The sequence below is a fragment of the Spea bombifrons genome, chromosome 10 (genome assembly GCF_027358695.1).
Source record: "Spea bombifrons isolate aSpeBom1 chromosome 10, aSpeBom1.2.pri, whole genome shotgun sequence".
In the NCBI taxonomy this organism is placed as follows: Eukaryota; Metazoa; Chordata; class Amphibia; order Anura; family Pelobatidae; genus Spea; species Spea bombifrons.
Genome location: NC_071096.1, coordinates 29,847,219 through 29,871,488, shown reverse-complemented (window position 1 = coordinate 29,871,488; position 24,270 = coordinate 29,847,219). Strand labels below are relative to the sequence as shown.

The following is a 24,270-nucleotide window of genomic DNA, read 5'->3' as shown; positions in this document are numbered from 1 at the left end:
CTCAGTGGTTCGCAAAATCTATCCTCGGTAAGCCAATGGGGACCAATTAAATGTATTGATCCAAGCTCAAGAAGGGTCATGGAAAATGATGACACTTTTCTAATTAAAATCGTGTAACGAAGATAACGCATACTTAATCACCAAGAGGTCGCAGAGCCCTGTGCAGTAGAAAGGACCCGAAAGATGTGCGCTGGGAAGCTTTTCCCTGTATAATTGGTCTTTATCGCTGTAATAAGAAGTGGAGAAGACCAACATGAGAGCCAAGGCATCATCTACAACCCTTGCTTGTTTGCTCGATTTTACGAGACAAATCACCACATGAGGTCACCTGAGCTTTGGTCAACCCAAATTGTGTTTTTTTTTTTTCTGCTTTGTGTAGGCATTGCCAGAATGGTGGAGAAATAGGTGATGGACAACTCTGCTCCTTAACAGACCTTCAGCTGCTTGACCTACTCATCAAGTGTTGCATCACTGAGAGAGAGTGATGGATAACCATGGCTGTGAGCTCTCCAGGTTTGATCTCCAGCCTCTGGAGCAGCGTTTGATTTCATGGGGTTTGGAGGTTCATAAAATGGACAAAGGACAAAGACTAAGGACCAAGTAAGACCTGATGCAAGAGAAACCGACGAGAACGCTGACTATCCAATGCGTTATGTATAATGCTCATAAGCAATCCGGATATATTTGTCACATTGTCATTGTCTGGCAGTTGAAAATATAGCAATTTAGTAAAAGTTCTTACTTTTTCCATGACCTGTACTGACAGCGAGCTACATATAATTAGGTTATGGGGGTAGAACCTGTCTGTTTCAGGTATACGTACCTCGCCACACAATCAGACGCAAGACATGTATATAAATTTCATTGGAGGATGAGTTCCTTCTTCTCTCCGGAGAGTGTTTTTGTTATACTTGGCCGTTTATTACTCGAAAGCAGACAGATAATTAGATAGGGATCATTTACAGACGATCTGGCTGCAGCCAACCTTTGCTCTTGGCATTTGCGATCCCCTGGCGAACAGACCAAAAGGTTGTTAACAGCAAGACATCTTGTTTCTGTTTGATTAGCCTCCGAGAAGCCTGTCCCTTTTCAGCCCTAGTCAGCGGTGGAATGTGCCGATCCACACGTGCCATCTCTCCTGGGGATAAAGTGAATGTTTTTATTGCTGTCGGCATCCCCTTGGAGATAATTATTGCTTGGGGCCATGTGCAGATGAGAGAAAAAAGAGCTTGCTTTAAATGGATTAGCACACTTGTTGCTAATGCGCGATGTCTAGAATGACCTCTTTTTGGGGCTCTTAACACCATTCCAGGACAGGGAATAAATAACGAAGGTTGAGATATTCAGGATAATGGTGTAAAAAGTAATAAAATCTTTAAAAAATGAAACAATGTTCTGGTTCGAAACAATGTATCCTGATACAAAAAAATGAAAAACCTACCGAGCACGCAGAAGCGTAACATCGTATTTATCAATGTTGAAATCTTGCTGATTGCCCCGATCTGCCCGTTAAAACTGAAATTCCTCTGATCTTTTCTGTTTTTATGTTTTTGTGCATTGTTTCTAACTCTTGCTTTTTGTTTTGTGCTTTAATTCCAAATTCCATCTCTTAATTCTCATCACCGTTGATGCCGCTCTTCCCCGCACTATGTGTTGGTCAATGCAGAGTTAATGCATCTGCAGAGTGAGTCCCCCCCCGTTGTTAACTCTGCGTTTCCCAGCATCTCGTCATTATGGTTACCGTATCTCTGGCCTTTCATTCACTAGACCCCGGCAGTATAGATTACCTTCAGCTCGCAGGCTGCTATTCACTAAGCACACAAAGGCGAGATTAGCAGCGGTGCCCGCGTTTCATTCCCATACGGGGGACTGCTCGGGATTTCACTGCTCCGAGGATTAAAGACACATCCAGTCTTTTTGTCCCTGAAGCTTTGCTTGCTCCAATTTTTTTTTTTTACCGTGTCCTCTCTTCTGATCTCTCTGGAGCTCAGAAGGAAGCCACCGGATTATATAGGAGTGGGCGAATTGGCAAAATACAGAGGAGACACTTATAATATTAACCCCTTAGGACTCAGATGGGGGGCTGCTGGTCATCGGCACCCATACTCAGGTGATCTACCACTCTAGCGGCAAATCTGGTGCTGCAGCTTGTGGCCGCGCATAGCCATCAGCCCCACCTACGTCATTAGCCCTAAAGTGCCACATCTGCCTCGTGGTGCTATAATATTATTGCAACCGTATTAATGCAATAATATGCGTTAACCAGTGGTAACAGCGAACCCAGTGCAGCGGTAACGGCGGCCATTTCAGAAAGGGTTAAAAGCAGTTTTGCGATGGCATTAGAATACGCGTATACCGGCAGATCACCCTCGCAGGCTGTCGGCAATTTGCATATAAAAGATCGAGCTCCGCTTCTATCGGCGGCAAAACCAATTTTACCTCAATTGTCCATCAATCTTCTCGTTCGCTGCTTCATTATAAAAAGTGCACTCAATCTCACTTTGCTTCGGGGATTTGTACGTTTCTACAGGGAAAAGGATGTCGGGGTCCACAAAGAAATTATATATGACGGCAGCGGCATGGCGGGGAGACGAGCGGAGGAGACACTCGTAGCTGGGAAGCCGTGTATTATAGAAATGGTACAAATTGTGCGTTTTCGTAACACAACGGTGCGCGGAGCGATAATTAACGGAAGGGATCCAGTCGTAACGCTATGTAGTTCAGTGTCCGGCAATTAGAAGCGGAAGGTTAGTTTTTAATTCCAGCCTTTATTCTACGGAGTCACTAAGTTGTAACTCCCTCTCCATTACAAAAAATCCACGTATTGGGGATGAGGAGGCAGCCCCGGTGCTTTAAGGCCGGCGGCCGCCTGAAGACATAGGTGTGGCCGACAGCTGGATATGCAGCCGTTGGTCAGTGGCCCACTGGCATACCTGGGAACTCTCCTGGTTTCGCCCACAGACTCTGGGAGACCCCGGGTCACGGGAGCAGGGTGCTGACATGCCCCACTCCATTGCCCATTTCCCCCTTAAATGAGGTGTCCTACGACATCAGCAGGAGCGCCCACTGACGTCGGCGGATAGTCCTGGCCGCATCCCACATGGGGGGCTCCGGTTAGCCGGAGCCTAAAACTTCCCAGGTATGCCCCCGGGGCATTTGCCCAGTATGCCAGATAGCTAGCGCGGGTCTGTATTCTCCATGATTTGGATTCCAGTGCAATCTTCTCTGTGGGACCAGGGGACATTGGCAAAAATGTACATGACATGGGCTGACTACCTCCTTGGCGGATGTTGGTGATGGAAAAATACAAGTAGAGTAAAAACTGTACCTAAAAATCTTTTCATCATTTATGTTTTGCTTTCTAATTTTTTTTACCCCGGCCCTGTGCCAAAGGGTGGTTTACTGAACAAGTGTGGCTTCGTCTACGACACCGGTTTGTCCGATGGCGGTGGGAAGTTGGCATATATTTGGCACATCCAATTTTCCAAAAGATCCTTTTGAGTTTGTTCTCATTACAGGAACAGGGCAGGGAAAGGAACCAGAGATCTGCATATTCATGATAATCGTGTATAATGTATGAAGCACACACTTTGTCAGCCATCCGACTAATGCCTCAGTAAGAAGCTCTCGGATGTTCTGCTGTCCATAATCCCCCCCACTGTGAAGGAATTACTGGAAAAGGAGTCCGTGGGATCTGCACACATTGTGTTTCCTGGCAATAGTCCTACGGGTGGCACCAAAAGACAAGATGGTCTCCAAACCCTCGCTTGTTATGATCTCAAAAAAACATGGCCAGATTTCCTAGCGAGTAAATTAATTATCCGCGTTCAGCGATGCACTGCTTGATTAAGGGACGGAACCCTTCCAAAAATAAGGACTATCCAACATTCTGTATATTTTTCAGCTGATACTGGAAAATAATTTAATCATACTGGGAAGAGAAAATGCCATCTGGGTGGCAGATCCAAAGCTGCTGATGGTGTGATCAGAAAAAATACTTCCTGGAGAATATTTCCTAAAGCTCAAATCGGATTCGCTAAAGATAGTATTGGGGTGAAGTGCCTGGGGCCCCATCTCATGAATCTGATCAAGGGCCCCTAAGAGGTCACGTTTCTTAGAAATAGACCATAACACACCAAATCTAGGTCAACCGTAATGGTGGACCACCTTAAAGTTCTCACAGCTCTTTCAAGCTCCAGAAAATCCTGTATTACATGCAGAACTTTTTCACCCAACTCAATGGCCATTCATTGACCTCAGATGGATGAACGTATCTTTCATCCCTACCATGTATTAATGCCACCCTGAGGCATTTTCAACATTCCATTGACTGAGGGTGATGGGGATTTTCATGATCCTGTTATCAGATGGTCATCCGTTAATCACCACCGTATTAAATCAGCTATCATAAAAAGGATGTGTGTTGGACATGCAATTGGCAATCGTTCCATATTCCCAGAGCGATTGCCAATTGCATGTCAAGGACATAAAGTGCTGCTTTTGCTGAAACGAAAATGGCCTGGAAGCCGCATAAAGTCTAAAGACTATTAACAATGTATTGATCTATTAAGAATTAATGAACGCTGGGTTAAGAGGCGGATTCATCCAATGCGATGCATGAATACTTAATAATCTGTTTGTCCAGAAAGTGGCTTGTGTCAACAGCATGGGGGGGGGGGTAACAATATTTCAGCGTGAATGACACCCTGTGACCACTAGGGGGAGACTGTTTACTGTTAAAAATATACTGGTTTTTTTTTGTTTTTTTACCTTTTTCTCCCTTTTTCTTCCCAAATTTCACCTCTACTTATAATTTAGCCCAAGGCACCAAAAAAATTCGAGTTTGCTTTTAGGGCATCAATCATGCCTTGCTTTGATATCCTTCAGTTGTGGAAGAACAGACAAAATCTGGTGCAAAGTTTGAAAAAAGTTTTTTTTTTTATCACCATAGCAACAGATTCAATGCACCAGCAGGAACAACTCACTGGTTTCTATGGCAACACAGCTACATTTTTTTTTTTTTGCGCATGAATATCTTTTTTTTTTGTTTGTACATAAAGGCCACATTTTTTAATATTTTTAAAATATATTTTTTATTACTAAATGAGTAATTATTTACATATTTTTATTATTTGTTTCATTTTTTTTTTTTATTGCCCTCTCGTACATGCCACTTTTTCCCTAAACCAGCACACTCTGGGATAAATTCCCGCTCTCGATGGCGTCAGGCTATTAAGCGCAGCTTTCAAATTGACTTAATCCCAGCAAATTTGAACCTTTTAGTTATAGCGACAACTCAATATTAAGAGGATTAAACAAACCCAGAAGCCAGAGATAAGAGAACGGCCGTGTTATTTACAACGAGCAGTTCTGTTGCAAACTGACATATGAAATTTGGTTATAATAATAATTATTATTATTATTATGATTTATTTATAAAGCGCTAACATACTCCACGGCGCTGTACAATGCTGCGTTAATAGATCTGTAATCCTGTTACCCGGATCTCCAGTAGAAATGTTGTGTTCAGCCAATAACCGGCGTGTTTTCCGCCTTTCTTTATCCTTCGTGTTCTTCTGTACTCGGCGAGCATTCGACGAGACGTTAATTAACGAGCCGACGGCACAAAATAACCACCGCGTTCAGAAAAGCCCGAGAATGTGACTGCTGGCTTTATTTATTTTTTAACGTTTGGTAAATCGCTCGCTTTCAATTAGCCGAGGCGCTGATGGCTAAAGCAAGCACAGAAAGCGTTACAGCGCGTCGTCAGTGGTGATTACGGCTGATTTCGACGTGGAAATGCTCCGCGGTGTTTATTTCTGTTGGGTTTCCGTCAGAACTTCTGAGGGGTGAACGAATGTGAAGGGATTCTGGTTTCAAACGGGACGGAGATCCCAAGGGTGATCGTTTTATCTTCACCGAAACACGAGTAGGAATTCACGGTTCCTTTTACAAGAGTAACCCTTCGTACATCGCTGCGGAATATGATGGCGCTATATAAAACAAAACATAATAGCTCACTCTCCTCTTAATGTATTAAGTATGCATTATGCAGGGCCAGCGTGCCTTGAGTCTTTCGGGACGTAGACCAGATGGGCCGCATGGGTCTTGTCTGCTGTCAAATACTACTAGGTCTGAATGAGACCCTTTGGTTGTATGAATGCGCCTGTCCCTGCTCAGCCCTTGGGCGGCCCACGAGCCCCTGCTATTAATAATTGTGCTCCCAACTGTTCTGGCTTGTTCATTTGCACAGTTGAGTAGCCACAGCTCATGCTATCAATCGGGGACAAGAAACAAATGACTAGCATTTAATCCGGTGTTCCGAGACGCGATACTTGCACAGCGAGACAGATTTCTGTTTATCTTATTAAAGCGGAATGCTCGGCTACAGACGCGTGTGAGGTCTGTCTTCATCGTAATCTGCCTCTGACAAATACCCAGCCAGTGCCGCCTTCACGGCCAGCATATTGAGTGATTCAAAGTGCCACATGTGCGGCCCGAGATCAAGTGAGAGGGTAGTAGACAAATGGAGCAGCCTCCCAGCAGACGTGGGAGAGGGTAATAAAGTAAGGGAATTTTAAACATAAATTTAGACATAAAGCCATAATGGGATTTCCTTACACCAGGAAAAATGGGCAGACTGGATGGGCCGAATGCTTCTTATCAGCCAGCAAATTCTATGAACTTGATAGAATCAATAGATTATATGCGTTGGCAACATTTTTAGAAATAATTAAACATCAAAAGCATATTTTGATCCATTCTTAACCCTTATTCCCAGTGTAAAGGTGTAAATAAAGCTGCTGTGAGTGCTAAATCTATTTTTCAGAAAATAAACAGTTTGATCTATACCATGTATAGATCAAAAATTAATATATAAAAAAAATGTACGCCCGTAAGCCTATACATATAGGGGTTTATCTGGTAAGCAATCTGCGTGCGGCGGAGAGTCCGCTTATATTAAAATATAAAATATTTGATTATTAATTCCCTTTAAAGAAAGTCTGAAAGGGTTAACGGCACCGTGTTGTGTTTTCCCATATGTACGCAGAGCGTGTAAAATACGAATGCCAATCATCTTTATTAAAGCAAAGCATGGAAAGGAGGCAGATATTAGGGACTTTTTTATTACCTGCCCCTCCGGCTCAGATCAGCCCTTAATGTTTCTCTTATTGCACAAGTGACCAATCTTTTATCGGCGTGAAAACCATTAAAATATACAAATAACAATTCCCAGCCCTTCCTCTGCTGGTAATAATAGGAAATATTGTGACTGTTGTCATGTTTGTGGGAATTGATTTTCAGAGAATAATGCCTCTGTATGCACGCCACTTGTTTTAATGGGGAGGACCAGGTAGCGTTCATTCCCAGGCCAGGCTACCCGGAGCTCTCCCTCTTCTGAGGAAGGGGCTTTATGAGGGTATAGGGCTAGTTGTGGGAGGGACGGGGCTGACTCCATCATTTTTCCTACCCCAAGCTTACATTCACGACACTTAATGTTAATCATAAGGCCACGTAAGAGCTACCAAACCCATTGCCCACCACCCAGAAGATGTGGTATTTTGGCACTTTTGCCATTAAATGGCTCGCTCAGCACCAGGAGCCAGGAAAGCTTTGGCTCCTCTCCCAGGCTCCTACAAACACAAGGCTTGGAAACCCCAAACTATCCCAAAATAGCTGAGTTCCTCCCCAGAGGAACATGGTGTTATGCGAGGGTAGAATGAAATACAATGTCCTGCTCTTCAGGCCACGTGGTAGACTTCGGACATAGTCTTCCACCAATTAGTTAAAATAATTATAATGTCTTGTTGAGCTATAACAGTATGAGAGAAGACCTATCAACCCATGGACCTTCCTGATTAACCAAGTAGGAAAGATTTACTAACCCCTCGAGACAACATTACTTTCCCTAAAATAATATCCACATAGCAGAGGTTATTTACCTTCATCAAATCCCCACCCTGCCTCCTGTCTAATCATATAGTCGCTCAGTAAATGCAAACAGCTCCAAATAAATTAAATATTGAAAGACATTATTAAGAAATACGCTTCCATGAAATATTTATGGGAGGCTCATGATTCATTTACGGCTTACCCCTCCTTCAAATCAAAACCATCTCACCTAACGCGCAAGCGTGGATGGAATCTGCTGTTAACTTGTTGTGTTCTAGGCTATTTATTGCGGCCACGTGGAATAAGAAATTGGACTCACTGAGCCCATCTTTGCTAATGTGTTCCCAACATCCATAAATGTCATGCTATCATTTGTCATGCGGAAATGTGTGGCTTTTGGCTATTTTTTGCCCCTATAATATTCACTCTGGTACCAGAGGACCAAAACCTCCCAAGCTTTTAATAAATCAAGGTGGCCCCAAGATCTCTCAGCCATAAATTAACATGGTGGAGCTGTCTATAACCCCAAACCTCTTTCTCCTCTGTTTCCATGGGAGAATGACCATGGGGATCTTGACTATTTTCCTAACGTTGCTACATCCGAAGCTGCCGATTGTTTGGGGTTTATTTTCTTCTCTATACATGATGAAGGGCTAACCCCTGTGAGTGTCGGCTTCCAGAAAGCCAGCATGGCTGATTTTGAAACCCAGTGAGATTTTTTGATTGATTTATTGACCTGTGCATTAAGCAGGGCCAGCTGAGCCCCTCTTGTAGAGAAATTCACCAGTGATGGCTCTTTATAACGCATTGCAAAGGTAAAACCGTGACTCTCCTGCGGACCCTCCTGCCAACTCCCAAATAAACCTTTATCTAGTTTTTTTTCGTTAGTTGATGATATTTGGCAGGACAAAGTCTATTTTAAACATACCTGAGAGAAGAAATCTCATACTTGAATTTGATGGTTGGAAGTATATATTACAAAAGGTTATTTGGTTGAGGAACCTTGGTCTGTTGGGTTGATGAAGGGGGCTTTTGTCATTGAAGGCCAACTATCTCTCTTTCCCAATGTCTCTCATGTTCTTTTTTAGTTGTTACCAAGTTTGGGGATTGTGAAAACCTACATAGTGGCAAAAGGAGCACAACATGGTATGATAGGAGTGCTGTTCCCTACTGCCCATTTGTTAGGTCACCAGGACCTACACGTAAGCCAAGGAGCTGGGCAAATACATCGATGGCATTCCAACGAATTGAACTTTAAAGATGACACTTGGATATCATATACATTAAGTGCACATGATGGCCACAGTTTGAGCGAAATACACCTCTGGTTACACAATAGATGAATTAGCAGCTGTGATTGTCATGATATCAATTAGTTCTATTTTTGTAGCAAGGATTTCAGTAGCCTTTTTTTTTTAAACTGTGGAACAGGCAGCTATGCTTCATTAAATAAATTAGCAGACGTGTATTTGACTTGTCCTGCATGACAGGTCGGTGTAAACAGAGCTCCCTCCTTCATACATCAAGGAGAAGTCCTTTTTTGCAGGACAAGCCAAATAAGACGAGTCGGAGCGACTGTCAGGCGCACGTCGGGAGATGCTTTAATAAGGCTCAGCCGCGGAGCAGGGTTACTGGCTTCAGAGAAGAGCAGAGGGAACGTTGCTTTGGAAACCCGTGTATGAGGAAGCTTAGAAGCATCTGCGTGCGCCTGACCTTTCCTAAACACCCAGCACAATCATCAACAGGAGAAATTAAATCTGTATGTGTGCACATAGAGCAGCCGAGTTCATAAAAAACATGACTTCCAATGGGTTTATTATGGGAGCCCAAGGGGCCAGATCTTGCTTTGTGGGATTCAGGGCTTAGCACCTAAACCAGTCCGGTGGGATGTCCATGACTTTTGCTCCTTTTCGAGAAAACAAAAGTCTTCGTGCAATAAATGCATTTGATGATGTCATAGGCAAGATTTCTGTCTTATATTGATCTCTATGGGTACTTCTACTTTCTAAGCCGACCAGAGACCTTTCAAATATTAAACCTTAATTAGCCCATCGTAAAGATCCTATTGTACTGACTCAATAATGGGGTCAACCATTCCCGGTCCCGAGCATGGAAGCAGAACCTTCAACTGCGATATACAAGTAGTATTTATAGAGCGCCAGCAGATTCCATAGCATTATTGGGAAAGAAGAGACTGGCAATAAACTAAAACAGGAGTGTCCAACCTGCGGCCCTTCAGCTGCTGCAGGACTACATCTCCCATACTCCTGCAGCAGCTGGAGGGCCGCAGGTTGGACATCACCGAACTAAAACATTAAAATTGACAATGTATGATACAGGAGAAGAAAGCCCAGGACTTGTGAGCTCACAATCTATTAGATGCTCAGATATAGTTAAATAAAAGCAGAATACAAAGCAGCTGAACTGTTTATGGTGAGATTGGTGTAGAGACTCGAGTAGAAACTCTATTCTATGGTCTGGTACTTGCCTTCCTGGATCTGAACTCTATGTAGATTCCCCAAACCATGGCTGATACTTTTTAACAACCATTGGTTTTACCTGCGTGCTAGCGGCCACGTGGATCCACTTTGCGTTGAGAGAGTGTATGTGTGTATATGTATGTGGCACACAGAGGGACTGTCTCTCTAAATAGCCTGGTTTGCAGGTACTGACATGGCTCGCCTATCACAAGATGTACTGAGATGGAGGAAGAACATGAGGCTCATTTGGATAGATTCGTGGCCCGTACAGAAATTAAAATATAAGCTTGTGTAATGACAGCAACGCACAGGATGAAGCCAAGAAGAGATCCAGCAGGTGGCCAAAAATTCTAACAAGGGATGCGAGGTGAAGGTGCGCTACGCGGAATAAATGATTGGGAAAGGGACAATTAGCATGTCATGAGACTCCGACACCAAGTGCGACATTTCTAGTTAAGAAACATCAATCTCTCACCTGTGTGCCAGGCTGGGAGCCAGGAGGCTTGCGACGTGCCAGGCCGACTCTCGTGATAATGGAAAGTTAATCAGAAGCCACATGCTGGTATGAAGAGCTCATTAAATTCCGCTGTCACGGCCAGCTCTTTTTTTTTTAACGATATCAGGAGGGATGTGTAGATAGGTAGCAGTGATTGGGGTTTTTGGAAAGCATCTGTGTATCATGAATTTATGACATTCCGTGTTCTATATGCATTTCAGGATTAAGGATTAACACGTCGGGTACCGGACACTAGAGCAAAATATCGCCAAGACATCAACAAGGCATTACGTTTTTCTTTTGCATTTAAGATAGTTTTGGATTACTTTCAAATGTACGTGCCAAGCAGGGGCGAGGCTTAGTCAATTAAGATTGGACAGCTCTTAAAAAGCGCACCCTACGGTGGATCTCCATCCATAAGAGGGTCATGTTTTCTTCAGCTCATATTGCACAGGATAGATCTCCATCAGTATATCCGATTCATCTCCTCCACAAAGACTTCAATTAATGTCAAATTGTTAGACATAATTAATTACAATCCAGGACAGAACTTCACCAGACCGTTACCAAGAGGAACCTTCAGGCAGGTGCATTATATAGTGAAAAATGTCTTAAATGCCCTTAAAATACGTGAAACCATCTAAAAAATGTTCATACGGAATTCAAACAGGTGTTGACTTTCTGTTACACAGCTCCAGACGGTAAATTCATCGTTTAGTGGCTCATCACCAATATGTCTTCAGAAAACTCAGTTTGTGAGTACGGCCATTGGGGATACAGTCAAACATCCCAATGGGTGTTTATAACACAATTCGCTATTTCTGTCATTGTCGGGCCTTTCAGCAAAGACCTACATATCTAGCCAAGCAGGATGGTAATTGAATTTCCAGGTAATAATGTTTTTTATACATACATTCTAGATCTCCCAGTTCCAAAATGTTTCCATTTTACCATATTCTTCTGCATAATCCCCACCTTTCAATGGCCTCTCTATCACCCTCCATTCAATCATTCTACCATTTAAAGACGCGGCCACCCTTTTCCATGGACCAGATGGTAGATGAAGGCAGCCCAGTGTCCCAGGTCCCTGTTGTCCCACCTGGGCAGCTCCTTCAACCAGCTGAGACCTTAGGCAGTCTCCCATCCTCCCTGATTGCATTTCTATCCTGTAAATCCCATATCTGGCGTTGACTTTATCTGTTTAGCTATTTGGACGTACGACAGATTTATGATCAGACAAAGACCATGCATAAAGTTAGTTTGTGCTGGAGTTAATTATCAAAATATCGCCTTGTTGGGTCCTTCCAGATCCCCCAATTACCAGCAGCCCCCTGGCTTACATTAGCTGTAATCAAGATTCACTTTATCAACTCCCTTTCTTCCAGCTCTGGTTTGTCATATTGAGATTCTTAATTGGTTTGGGAATATCGGAGCAATTGAATTCACCTTCTTGATTTAATTGGTCTGCCTGATTCCCTTCAGTGCCTTCAGCCTGCCGATTGTTAGGGGACCTTTGGATATCTATCTCGCTGCGAATGATAATTGCTAAAACTCCAAACGCGCACAGAAAGCAGATTAAAAAATGATTGTTTCAGCATTTAGAGCTTTATGTAAACATGGCTTTGGGAAAAAAAAGGAGACAATACTTCGATAAAATACTGAAAACCAATTACAGCGTATTATCAATACAACAACAAAAGGGGGGTATGGGAACCATACATGGGGGGGGTCGTATTATGTCACAACAAATTTGATTCCCTTTCTTCTCCAAGTTCACGTAATGACCATACGCTTTGGGGATGATCTCTTAAATTTGGATACTGTGCAATTAGTTAGAATATTATGAATAATTCTGTGCGCTTTAATACAGGCTTTCAAGTTCTAATTATTTTTATCAGTGCAGATATACTGTACTCTCACATCTTTCATGGCTTTGTAGAGTCTAAACAAGAATTCAGGTTAAAAACGGAAACATACAAACTACAGAAATACTCTGTAAAGCCCTATTAACCAAACCCCCCCCCAAAAAAAAATTAAAAAAATGAATAATTCAAAAAGAATTATAGCGTAGATAAAAAAAAGTTTGTATCAGAAATGTTGTCTATTTACTGCAACACAAATATATAATGTAACAGAAAGCTTTATAAAAAGGGTAAATAGAATGATACATATTTTATGACGGAGTCGTCTTTAAGGGAGCATTAATCTTTTAAGTGCATTTCTCTTCAAATAAGCTCGGGACGCGTATCTCTAATAGACATGTGGGTTTCAGGATAAAGCCGGCCCGGACGGACTTCAATACGATAAGGAAAAGAAGGAAGTGAGCAAAAAGTATAATAAATCTCCCATACGGTGACGTAACAAGGTACAAGAGCAAGATTGTTCTCTAAAACTTGGGAATAGATAAGTGGTTTTGTTACCATAGCAACCAGCAATTAATGAGAAATTAATGAGAAATAATCTCCATTATTCCAATGGAAAGTTACTGTTCTGTGCTCCACATACAGCGTTTTGTACCTCTACCTAACTGCCCACCTTACCCCCTTTTCCTACCCGTTGGGGAACAAACTACCCCTGCCTCCCTGAGTCAAAAGATCATTGATGCGGGACAACCAGCATGGCAGGGGGGATTTACATAGCGGGATTCCGGCAAACGTCTCAAATTAAGACGAAAGAGGATTTCGCTGAACGGTTAGAAAGAAAATGACTTTCAGCTCCCTGGAATTTAATAGTTTCCAGATCTCTGCCACAACTTGCATTGCAAAAAATAGAACTTAAAAATTATCCCCCCCCAAAAAAAAATCTGATAAGCATAATAGGGTGACCGGAATTTATGTTTTTTACATAATTTAATTTACCACATTTCCTATTATTTCTATACCCATTATAGGGCCTGTGGAACCCTGCGATACTCTCATACCCAGCAAACATTCCGACCCCCTAGAAAAGAGGGGGGTCAGGGGGGACAGGGCCAACAGAGGGACATTTGGGAGGTGTGAAGAAGAGTCTGGTTGAAATATCTACGGGGTTCCTAATTTGAATTTCTACAAACATTTGTAAAGCCCAACATGGCTGGAATATGTGCTTCTTGACGGGGAACGTAAAACCTAAATTGGCACCGCATGGTCCCATTTGCACGGTCCCAAAATAAAAAATAATAAAAATCGAGTTGGCCGATGACGCTCCACAGAGCCGTTTTTTTCTGGACAAAGAGTTGTGTTGAGATAACAAAACGTCATCTTCAACTGGGCCGGCCCCGGCCACTCATTGAACTTAGTTGATATGGTGCGATGCTGTCTGTGATCGGCACCCAAACCTTGATTATTTAATAACTTTTTCATTAATATGATTTATTCCTGCCCCAAAACTGTTAAAGGAACCATACGGGCTTCGGTTAAATACATGAAATGTATTTAATGGCTAGACACAATATTTCCTATTCCATGGCTCTTCCTCGTTAATTCACATAAGGCGCTGCTTGTTAATTAGGCTTTAACAATGTTGTAAGTAAAACTTAGTGATTTATAATTTACTCGAGAATGGCGTTACAATCACACGGGCGTTTGGTGCCATCTGCTGCTTGTTCTAGAAATATTCTCTTCCTACATCCTATAAACACAAATTTCATCTACAGCAATAGCGTTAAGCATCATCTATACTCTGAATTATTTTGCATGTTTGCACATTTTATTTATGAATAATTGGATAATTCTGCTTTTTAAATTTTTTAGGGTTTTGGGGCATTTATGTACCCTCTACACCTGCCCCTCCGCAGCCCCTCTTCTTCTACGGGTGTAAGAGTGGCGTAGCCATCCAAAAACACCTATAGACCGGTAGATTTTAACTCCAGTCCCACCATATGGGCAATCTACGGCACTGAGCTGGCGGACGCAGCAATGTCAGCTTCTCCCCTTTCTTAGTAAGTAATTAAATGCAATAAAGCGCACCGGAGGTGTATTTGTCCAAGGGTTCCTGGAACCTTAGGGCCTTGTCCGCTCAATTGTTTTAAGGGTGAAAATGAAATGATCCCTCTGTAACGGGAAATGTTGGTGCGTTTAAATGGAAGGGTTTGGTTTTCGGCAGAATCGCAGAACGCGTTAGACCTGTTATACTGAAAGCCCCTGGAGTCCTGATCTGCTTTCCAGTAGCAATACTCAGAGGAGTGTGTGCGGCGCCAACACTCGGAGAAAATCCGCACCATGGCAACCAAACAAAGCCGCGCGGAATTCACAGCGACCGTGTTATGTGCTGCATTCAGAGCGTTGTGAGGCCGTTAAATCGCGCAGTGTGTCGTTAAATAAAGACTCCTCGCAATGCGCCCGGTAAAAGAGCAGCGCCAAGGGGGTCTAAGAGGATTTAAACCCATAGTAGCCAATTTAATATAATATGAATACAAAAAAAAAGAGATACAGGGACATATTGCGCTCTGCCCACATCACATGGCATCATATCATCCGCTTTATGTAGGTTACTCGCATTAGAGAATAAGATTTGCACCCCCAGCTGTGGTTGACATCCATTGCCCCTCTTTTGTTTTTTTGCTGAGCATTAAGAGGGGCTGCTGTTCGCCACCCGAAGGGGGACCCCCAGCTGTTCGTTGATTCTTATGGGGTCTCTCCTAACTCAAGTAATTTGCATCATTTGATCCACTACTTACTGGCTTCCATCATCCCTGGCATCGGTCACCAGGTACGCAGTGGCAAAAGACCCGCTGCCCAGCTTCCCGCAAACTGTGTATCTTCCCAAGACAACACATCCAGGAGAGAATCCACCTTGGGCCACCGGCTGGGTCCTATGCGCCTCCACCGTAATATCCATCTGTGTGAAGTGACATCATGAGCTCACAAACACGACTATGTACATTTTATTAAATGCATTATCCTACCGCCGCCGCGCCGCGTGATGTGCGGAGAATAGCGTCTTCATTATACTGAATTTCTTTATTTGGAAGCCCTTTGGGGGGTTTTTTTTTTGGACCCCTAACATTCTTTAATCCCCCTGAAGCCCCTCTTTTGTAGGCACTCGGAATGTTTGAATGGGTATGAGGGCCTCGTGGAGTTCTAGAACCTTTCAAGTTAAAATAATGGGTTTATGACCAAAAGAAAATGTGTTTTGTAAATAAAATACAATATCGTTCTTCTAAAAGTCTTTGTAAAGCTCTACCCCCACCAGCCAGACCTCTGACTTCGGCCCCTCTGGCCATTTGGAATGTTGTGAGTTATGATAGTCTATGATCTATGTGATGCTTCGGATGAAGCTACACCAGGTTGGATGACACTTGGACTATAATGTTACCATTTATGTCTTTGTATTGTGCCGTTTAGTGTTTTCTGAGGTTTCTATCTCCAGGGGTCTGGGTCCTGTGTCGAACATTTACTTCATGGCAGCTTTTAACTAAATTAACTCATCGAAACTAACCATAAGTCGTACTTTTTAGTTCTGTACGTAGTCTATGTGGTTTGGATGTATTTGGCTGAAAAGTTAAGGGACTGACGTGGAAACGGATAACCACGGCTTTTCCTGTGAATGAGGTGGGTGGCGGAAACCAGACTCGCTTGTGGTTATTGCATGAAGCTTGCTATCGGACCACGCACGTAAATTTTGGGGTCTGTAAGAGGTCCAGAGCAAGCAACTCGTAGCTCTGAATGTTTCTAAATACACGTAACTAAGAATAATTCCAATGTATTGTACTTTAAAACAATAGTTGTCGCCGTGTGTGGTTCTTGAGCTCATCTGATCGAGTTGTGCAGAAGACATTATCTGTGGTCCATAATAAGACACCCTTCACACCTGCTCCCTGCCACTCATCCCAAACTCCAAGCAATGTGCGCTTAGATGGTAACGTCTAATAATCGGCGCAGTTCCGATGTCCCAGCTGCGGCCATCTGCCTGAAGCTGATTAGATGATGTTAAAGATGGCATCTCAATCAGAAAGCCACAGCCTGCCCTGCAGATAATAATCAGATCAGGCACACGCTCAACAAGCCATTGTGTCTCTCAGCAACTTCTTCACCACGAGTCACCGTGACCGTGAAAAGACACATTAGCAATCCTTGCCCGGACAGAGTAAATGGCCCCGGCGGATGTGTAATAATAACCTCTCAGCCTGGTTGAAGCGGGTTACGGAAACCTTCAGGGCCGCGCACATCAGGAAGCAAGTGTCTGCACCCGTCCAAACCTCATAGAAAGATTCGACGCCAATGACTTTCCACCATGATCACTTTACGTGTAACAGTTACCTCTGCAGCTACATTCCCTGGGCGAAGCTCGTAGTCTATGGAATTTATACATTAGATAAAAAATTCGTCTTTATAAAAAAAAAAAATATATATATATAGTTATGGAAAGTTGTAATATTTACGCAAAGAAAAAGCCCCTGTTTTCACTGGTTCGCTCATGTGCCGCGTCCCTTTAATTCTGAATTGCTTGATCTATTGTGTTTTCCAGCATGGCTTCCAGCCTTTGTCCCTCTAGCATATCCTTAATTATCTATTAAGTAAGAAGTCATCTCTCTTATGTGCACGTCTCAGCGTAATGAATGCTTACCTTTATTGACAGATCTTGCGGGCTGTTGAATCCTGGATGGAATCCAATACAGGTGTGTCTGGGCGTCGAGGAAAGGTAAATCTGAGAAGTTTCCGTATCTCCTGGGAGGGGGGTGTATGATCTTAATCGAATATTAGCACATAGGGGCGATGGGCTCCATGGGTGTGAGTATAGGGGCATTAGTATTAGCAGGTGTACCTGTAGTATAAAATACTGCTTGTTCTTAGTGAACCTGAGCGATACATCATTCCCCTTTCACGTGTAGAAGCGAAATAACCCTGTATGTGATATGGTATAGCCCAGGTGAGTCGCTTTCTTGGTGACGGTTGCCAGCGGTTACTGTAGGTGACAGGTATATCCGACAATTTCCCTTATACCTTCACCTGCCTCCTTTCTTAAGGTGTTTAAAACAGAATGTCTAAATGGTACATGAATTAATGGCTAAGCAGCAGAATTCCATTTCCTTGTTCCTTTCCCAAGGGCTGATTTAAATGGCCGCATATATAGTGAAGATTTAATGTTTTTTTTATAAAGTTAAAGGAATAAAAGTAGATTTTTTTTTTTTACATAAAACTCCTTGTTCATTTCAAGAATATTTTCCACTTGGAATTTCCGTTCATTAACTTTCCCGTTGGCTACTTCGTAACGTTACGCAGCAGCTCCGGGTCTCTGCACATTTACAGGCCTCGGGAGAGCGTGCGCTTCTATTGCATTCTGGCCTAGCAGGACAGGGACATCGCAATAGGATTTGCGTTAGAATATTAAACAGATTTGACAAAACGTTACATCCCGGCTGTTTATATACAATATAAAATATAAAATATATCGCTACAATGTTTCTACCCCCCCTCCCCCGACCATGAAACATACTATGACATACCATCATGTCTACACCAGTCATAAAACGAGCTGGGGGTATTGCCAATGTTAAAATCGGGAATGCATGTAGTATGAATTCCACATGCAGCCCGGATTCGGCTGCATCGTTAAGCGAGACCCTTCTTTTCTGATTTCGCTTCGTGTGTTGTTGGAAATATCGATGGAACGTCTGAGCTCCGAGCTGGTTTAGGGTTTGGTAAGCATATGGAAGTCGATCTGCTACGACAGAAGAGCTGCTGATCTCTTCTTTTAGTTAATTTCTTTAAGTCTAAGAAATCAGATATGATTTACATTTTACAATTTACGTCTGGACAAATTTCAGGAGTAAATAAATACCGCTCCACCTAAGCGCAATAAGATATTAAAAACATACAAGAAAGCAAACAGCGCTCATATGTTCCTTTTTAAAGTGGATAGGATGTATCTACTTAATTGAGCGAGCAGTTCTTAATCTTTTCGCATGATTTATTTTCAATTTTTATTTTATTTTCTGTCTTCTCACTTATTTAATAAGAAATTATAGTCTTGGAGACCTTAGTAGACAAGGGGAAAGATGAACAACCCGGACTGCGTACACCACGTGCAGCCATTTCCTTCCTTTCGCTTAATATTTAGAATCCGCATCCCTTTTACTGTCCACGCAAAACTTCCACGGCTCAGCAAGTAGGGTTCTAAATCTGTTTCAATGGTACAATGGACATTACAGTTGGCTAAGGGTGAGTGCCGTGTCCTTAAGTGTCCTCACTGTTCTCCAAACTCCAAACAAACTGGAGGTCACAGTCTGACATCTTCTCTTGAAAAACCTTATCGAAGTGTGCGCTCTCCTCCTCTTTTAGGTGATTCTGCCAGTCACCCACTACACCTAAAACATGAAAAACAGCGGTTAGTAAAACCTTAAACAAGCCGGCTCTGGTACAGAGATCCAATTACGGAGCAATTAACAAAAACTGTATTTCATACTTGGATGGAATGTATTCTTACATAGTTGATGCAAGTCTGGAACAAGAGTACCTTGTTCTACAAATGATATGTGCTTCTGATTTAAAGTCTAAATCTCTCTTTTGTACTACGAGTCCTTTTAAGTTAAGAGGTGAAGACCCACCTTTCCTCATGAACTTGCTCTTGTTGTGGTCCATGATCTCAGAGGAGATAAGAGTGCAGTTCACCATGGGGTTCTGACTCATTATTTCAAACCTACAGTGATGCTCTATGTTGTCGAGCTCTTTAGAGTACATCGGACATCCTAAGAACCTGCACAACTTCTTGAGTGACCGCCTCAAGTCCTGAAAGAAAATAGAAGAGTTGGCTCTTCAAGAACAGAACAGATGATATGTAGCAGAGCTACAGAACAGCCCCGGAGGGAAAGAATTGGACAAAGGGGCCACATGAATGTGTGCGGACGAGGTACCCTTGGTCAAGCCTGTTTAAAGGGTTAAGGCATGACTAAGCTAAAATTTGCCGCTGAAAATCTGAGCTATCTGGTGGCAGGTGCAGGGCCAGAGGGGGAGGGGGTAATTAGTTAATTACCCTCCCTAGGGGGGTATATAAGGAAGGGTCGTGGCCTATAGTGGCAACCATTTTCAGAAAAATTTTCCCACCCATCCCTCCCCTGTTTTTGGCATTTTGCCGGGTATTCTGGTTTTAAGCTGGTACGGTGCAGGAGTCAACCATCTAGGTATGGTTATTTGTGGTGCACAGAGGTGTAAGTGCAGGACACTCCAGGGGCATGCGCCCCTGTGAATCGTATGGTCATGTGACTGCCGCGCTGGGGACGCCGGCAGTTCCAGCAGGGATACAGGTGGTCACGCCCATACCAGCAGGTTACTTATTTGTTTATTCGGTTATTAAGTGGTTATTAAATGGTTACAATTGGTTATGTTTGCTTTCATTTTACAATAAATTATTGATTTTATTGTGTCAAATTTGTTGGTTTAATAATATTTGACACTGTGTAACATATAATAAAGGTTTAGTGTCGCGGTGCTGAAGTTATTTTAGTCCGCACCGCGGACAAATAATTCCATATCTGACGTTTAATAAAATTTTGAAATAAAGAAGTGTCTCTTGTTTTTTATTTATAAGAGAGGTACCGAAACTGGACGCTACTACATTCAAGACATTTCAAGAGACTTCAAAACCCAGCCTCCATGGATATACCTATATGAGAACTTAATACATTTTTGAATAGATGTGAGCCAGTTGGACTGGAGCTAAATTGTTAATCGTGAGGATCCTGATTGTAATAAATTCCAAGGTAGACAAAGAAAGATAACAGAGTTGAAGCAGAAAAATCACTCACTTTATGCAGGTCCTCATACGTAATGTAGAATAAGTCAAAGTTCATCCTCTGCATGTACCAGCCCTTCACATGCTGAAACCAGGATCCATAATGTACTGTTGGACACATCAGAGCAATCAGCTGTGACACCAGTATTCTTGATAAATCAGAAGCCCTGCATAAGCCACAGTTGGGACAGGGTAAACTGGAGTACTTATCAGTTTATGGTCTTTATAGCCACCAAAAGCCATCACCAGAACTGCCATTTATTTCCCCTGTAATATTATCTTAGTCTATGTACATTCCCTCTGAAGAAAAAACTTGTGAAGTCCTGAAGACGTATGGGACTCTGCATCTACTTTTCCTATGTTGGCCCAATAAAAGATATCAGTTTTGACTATAGACTCTCTTTTCTTGGACCATGTTCTTTATCTCAGCCTACATTACTCTTGAGATAGGATATAAAACAGATAAAATGGGGGAAAATGGTCCAACCAAATGATGATCGTGGAAATTGTGTTTCTACAAACCTAACCGCCTGGCGAGTTCTTGGTAACATGGGCCACAAACAATATCTGACCTTTGCCCTCCAGGAAATGTTCCACAAATTCTGGTAAGGAGTCAAAGTCCGGCAAGAACTTGGCCAATTTGTGGAAGAAGTAGTATGAAACCGCCACGTCTTTGGGGTTCCTTGCCAAATAAATCACCTGGAATAACGAGACAATATCAGGATACATCATTCATTTTTCTTAATAATAATTTTAATTTCATTTACAGCCATTTCTGTTTGCTGTAAAAAAAAAAATGCCCATTACGTAGGAGGTTAAATAAGAAACTATGCTTGGCCCATAAACATTCCATTGAAATTTATGTTAGACAAAAGATTTATTGAAACTGACGAAGAGCGCGAAACCTTATTGTCTATATGGAGTACAAGAGACCGCGGTTATAGTCGGTGTGAAACTAGTTATGCTTAAGAAACCTTCAGCCTACTCTGTGTAAGATACTGACCTACTTTCTAGACCTTTGATGTCAGTTCTTGAGACATAAGCGAGACGGAGGGCTAATGCAATGAGCTGAGAAAAGAGAAGGAGATGTGGACCAGGAAGCGTTGCGTGGTTGCGGTCAGAGGATGTGGTCTTCTACTGGAGTGTCTGCTTATCAGGGCCATCTTCGTAATGAGAGAAAAGGGGCCCAGGCTTAATGGAGAACATACACGTGTTTTTTTGGAGTTGATGGTGGTATAGCTGTGTAGTCGGTGCGATTCTATGTGTTAGGTGAAGCAATATATTGAAAAACTCTTCTGAATTCTTCCTGGTTTCCTTGTTCCCTCTGTTTGGACATGATACAATTTCTTCAGTGTCCAAAACGCTCAGCCTCTCCCAACCGGATCACGGAGTAAACTTGCTGGTAGTATTCTCCACGGATGTAAAATGCCACTTACGTGAAGCCACTTATTGACAAAAAATAAGGCCGCAAATTGAGTGGCAATATGTGGCTTCCATATGGGACTTTGGAGACCATTTGTGGCCTCCGTAGCTAATGACATCATAAGCAACGTTGCATGTGGCATCATTGCTATAGTGTTCTGAGCTCCAGGAGGCTTCCAGGTTGTAAGGAGGATGCTGGAGAGTACCAGAGGATCACTAACGAGTATTTGTGTTACACAAATTACAAAGGGCTTAAAGAACTATGTATCTATGATTTACATTCTGAACGCCTTCTTTAAAAAATAAAATAAAAAAACAACAACTTTGGACTGGGTGCTCGGAGTTCCACGTTCAGGGCTGTTAATTACCCTCTGTTTTTGAGTGCATGAGTGACGTCGGTGAACTCCGTGACGGGGAGAGGAATGTAGGAATTACTTTTAATCAGAGAAGCTTTACTCTTGGAGGTGACTTAGCAGGACCATGGAGGTGTTGGTGTCCCAGAATCACAAACCTCACCCACGAGTAATTAAATAATAATAAAAAAAATTTCTACGTATTAAAATGTAAACAGACCAACAAATTGAAGTCACGCTATATTTACTGAAGACCATCAAACTTACTTTTGCCTTTGAGTTTTGCAGTGCCGGAACAAGCACCTCACTGGGAAGGTGGGTAGTAATAATCCGTGGCCCCTCTCCATCCTTAAGGGTCTCCTTGAAGTAGGTGTGCTCCAGCCAGGGGGTCCGCACCCAGTTGGGAATGGTTGTGGCTACCTCGGGGTCTCCTTGACTGTAGATAAGAGTTAGGATTTCTTGCATCCATGTGGTTCCTGAGATGGAAAACCCAAAATGAATGACACGTTTCAGCCTCGTTATCCATATCTTGCCTGCCTTTTGCATATTTCCCATACTTGTCCCACCATCCCAATCTGTTCCACCATCTTTCTACCATCTCCCCCAATATAACATCGCCCTACTGTACCTGATTTGGGGTAAGTGGCTATGACAATGTCCCCTTCTTTGAAGCGGAACTCCTTGGCGTACTGCAGGGACTGCTCCGTGTGAAGATGTCCTGGGAACTGGATTCCTGCAAAGCATTCTGTAACATCCAGCCTGTCCATACTGGCCAAAAAACTTAACCAAAATGTAGAAACAAGAAACCGTGAACCTAACCTATTTGTTTATTTCTTCCGCCCCACAAAGCATACGATTAACAGCTAATCGTTCCAGGAAAAAAATAACCAAACAGGGTTTAGCCTTAGATACTTTTTGAAACATTATCTCTTTAAGTAAACATTTAATTTGCCGGAAACGTGACCAGATTTCCTGCAGCTTCTCGCTTCTGAGCGACGTCCTTGTCTTTTTTGTTTAAAAACCGCCCTGATTCATCCGCTTGATTACTTTTACTGTACAGATACAGACAGCCTCGTACATTTAAGCATTCCCCATTCCGGGGGAGGGGGGGTCCCCTTCCGTCCTCAAACCACTGCTTTTTCTTAAAGCTCCTCCCCTAACCAGTATGTAGTGTGGGGAGGAAATGGTGAAAATGACAACACGTATGGAAACGGTGTTTCTGACTTAACCCCCGCAAAACCTGGCTCTGTGAAGTTTCACAAACTTTATTTACTCAACCCTCCCGTGCAAGAGCTTTACTAAGGAAGTCTGCCGGTGTTAGCGTAAATTCCAGGCCTGCCCCGAGCGTTTTTTTTTTAGTGTTTTATTTGCAAAATGCATACACAGAAGCCTTTGTGGATATTATTTTTCCCCTTTATTCCACTTATAGGAACATCGAGGGGTCATAGGAGGGAGAGAAGAGGCAAAAGCATGCGAAGCTCTAGCCCTACACAGATAATAAGGCACTGCTGCTGAACTTTGCGCTTGTAGAATCAACAGCTATATTTGGAAGGGTCCGAGATAGCCCCGTACACGTCCAGATCCGATTATAGCATTTCAGATCTCCCGTACCGTTTGAGCCATACCTCCCAAGTGTCTTTATTTGATAGGTCCAGTCCTGCTTAATCCCCTATTTCCTCCCCTAATTTCCTGCCCCTCTTTTCTAAGCGTTTAGAAGATTATGAGAGTATCACACAGTTTTAAAGGTCACAATACCACGCACCCTGCACTCGGGTGAAATATTAACACATCCTCACCTCTCCATCATAAATACCCCAAAAAAATCCGGTACCATTTCAAATAAAAAAAGTCATACAAAAAGTTTGAGTCTGTATCAGAAATAGGCAAGTCTGGTACAAGAGCGCCACCCCCTGGT

At 42.7% G+C, this 24,270-nt stretch overlaps 2 protein-coding genes across 2 annotated transcripts in view; both read right to left on the bottom strand.

Moving 5' to 3' along the window:
* Positions 1–17,462, bottom strand: part of LOC128467535 (serine/threonine-protein kinase Nek11-like) — a 51,016-nt gene extending 33,554 nt beyond the window's left edge. Inside the window, exons 1-2 of the mRNA XM_053449200.1 lie at positions 17,416–17,462; positions 15,527–15,687 (exon numbers count right to left, since the gene is read on the bottom strand). Coding sequence (XP_053305175.1) covers positions 15,527–15,687 — 161 coding nt within the window. The 5' untranslated portion in view covers positions 17,416–17,462. The remainder of the gene's footprint in view (positions 1–15,526; positions 15,688–17,415) is intronic.
* Positions 17,463–18,582: 1,120 nt separating this feature from the next.
* LOC128467189 (sulfotransferase 2A1-like) lies at positions 18,583–23,460 on the bottom strand. Its single transcript, XM_053448739.1, has 6 exons — positions 22,984–23,460; positions 22,623–22,831; positions 21,153–21,279; positions 20,594–20,688; positions 19,397–19,577; positions 18,583–19,156 (listed from the first exon to the last, which is right to left on the bottom strand). Exons 1-6 carry the CDS (start codon positions 23,120–23,122, stop codon positions 19,026–19,028), a joined length of 882 nt encoding a protein of 293 aa, XP_053304714.1. The 5' UTR covers positions 23,123–23,460; the 3' UTR covers positions 18,583–19,025.
* Positions 23,461–24,270: the final 810 nt, after the last annotated feature.

What these genes read in the sequence shown, in the direction of transcription:
- LOC128467189 (XM_053448739.1), bottom strand. Translation starts at nt 23,122, where the DNA reads ATGGACAGGCTGGATGTTACAGAATGCTTTGCAGGAATCCAGTTCCCA. An exon ending in AGCCACTTACCCCAAATCAG is followed by an intron (nt 22,832 to 22,983) that starts GTACAGTAGGGC and finishes TTTCCATCTCAG; the next exon opens with GAACCACATGGATGCAAGAA. An exon ending in CGTATGAGGACCTGCATAAA is followed by an intron (nt 19,578 to 20,593) that starts GTGAGTGATTTT and finishes ATTTTCTTTCAG; the next exon opens with GACTTGAGGCGGTCACTCAA.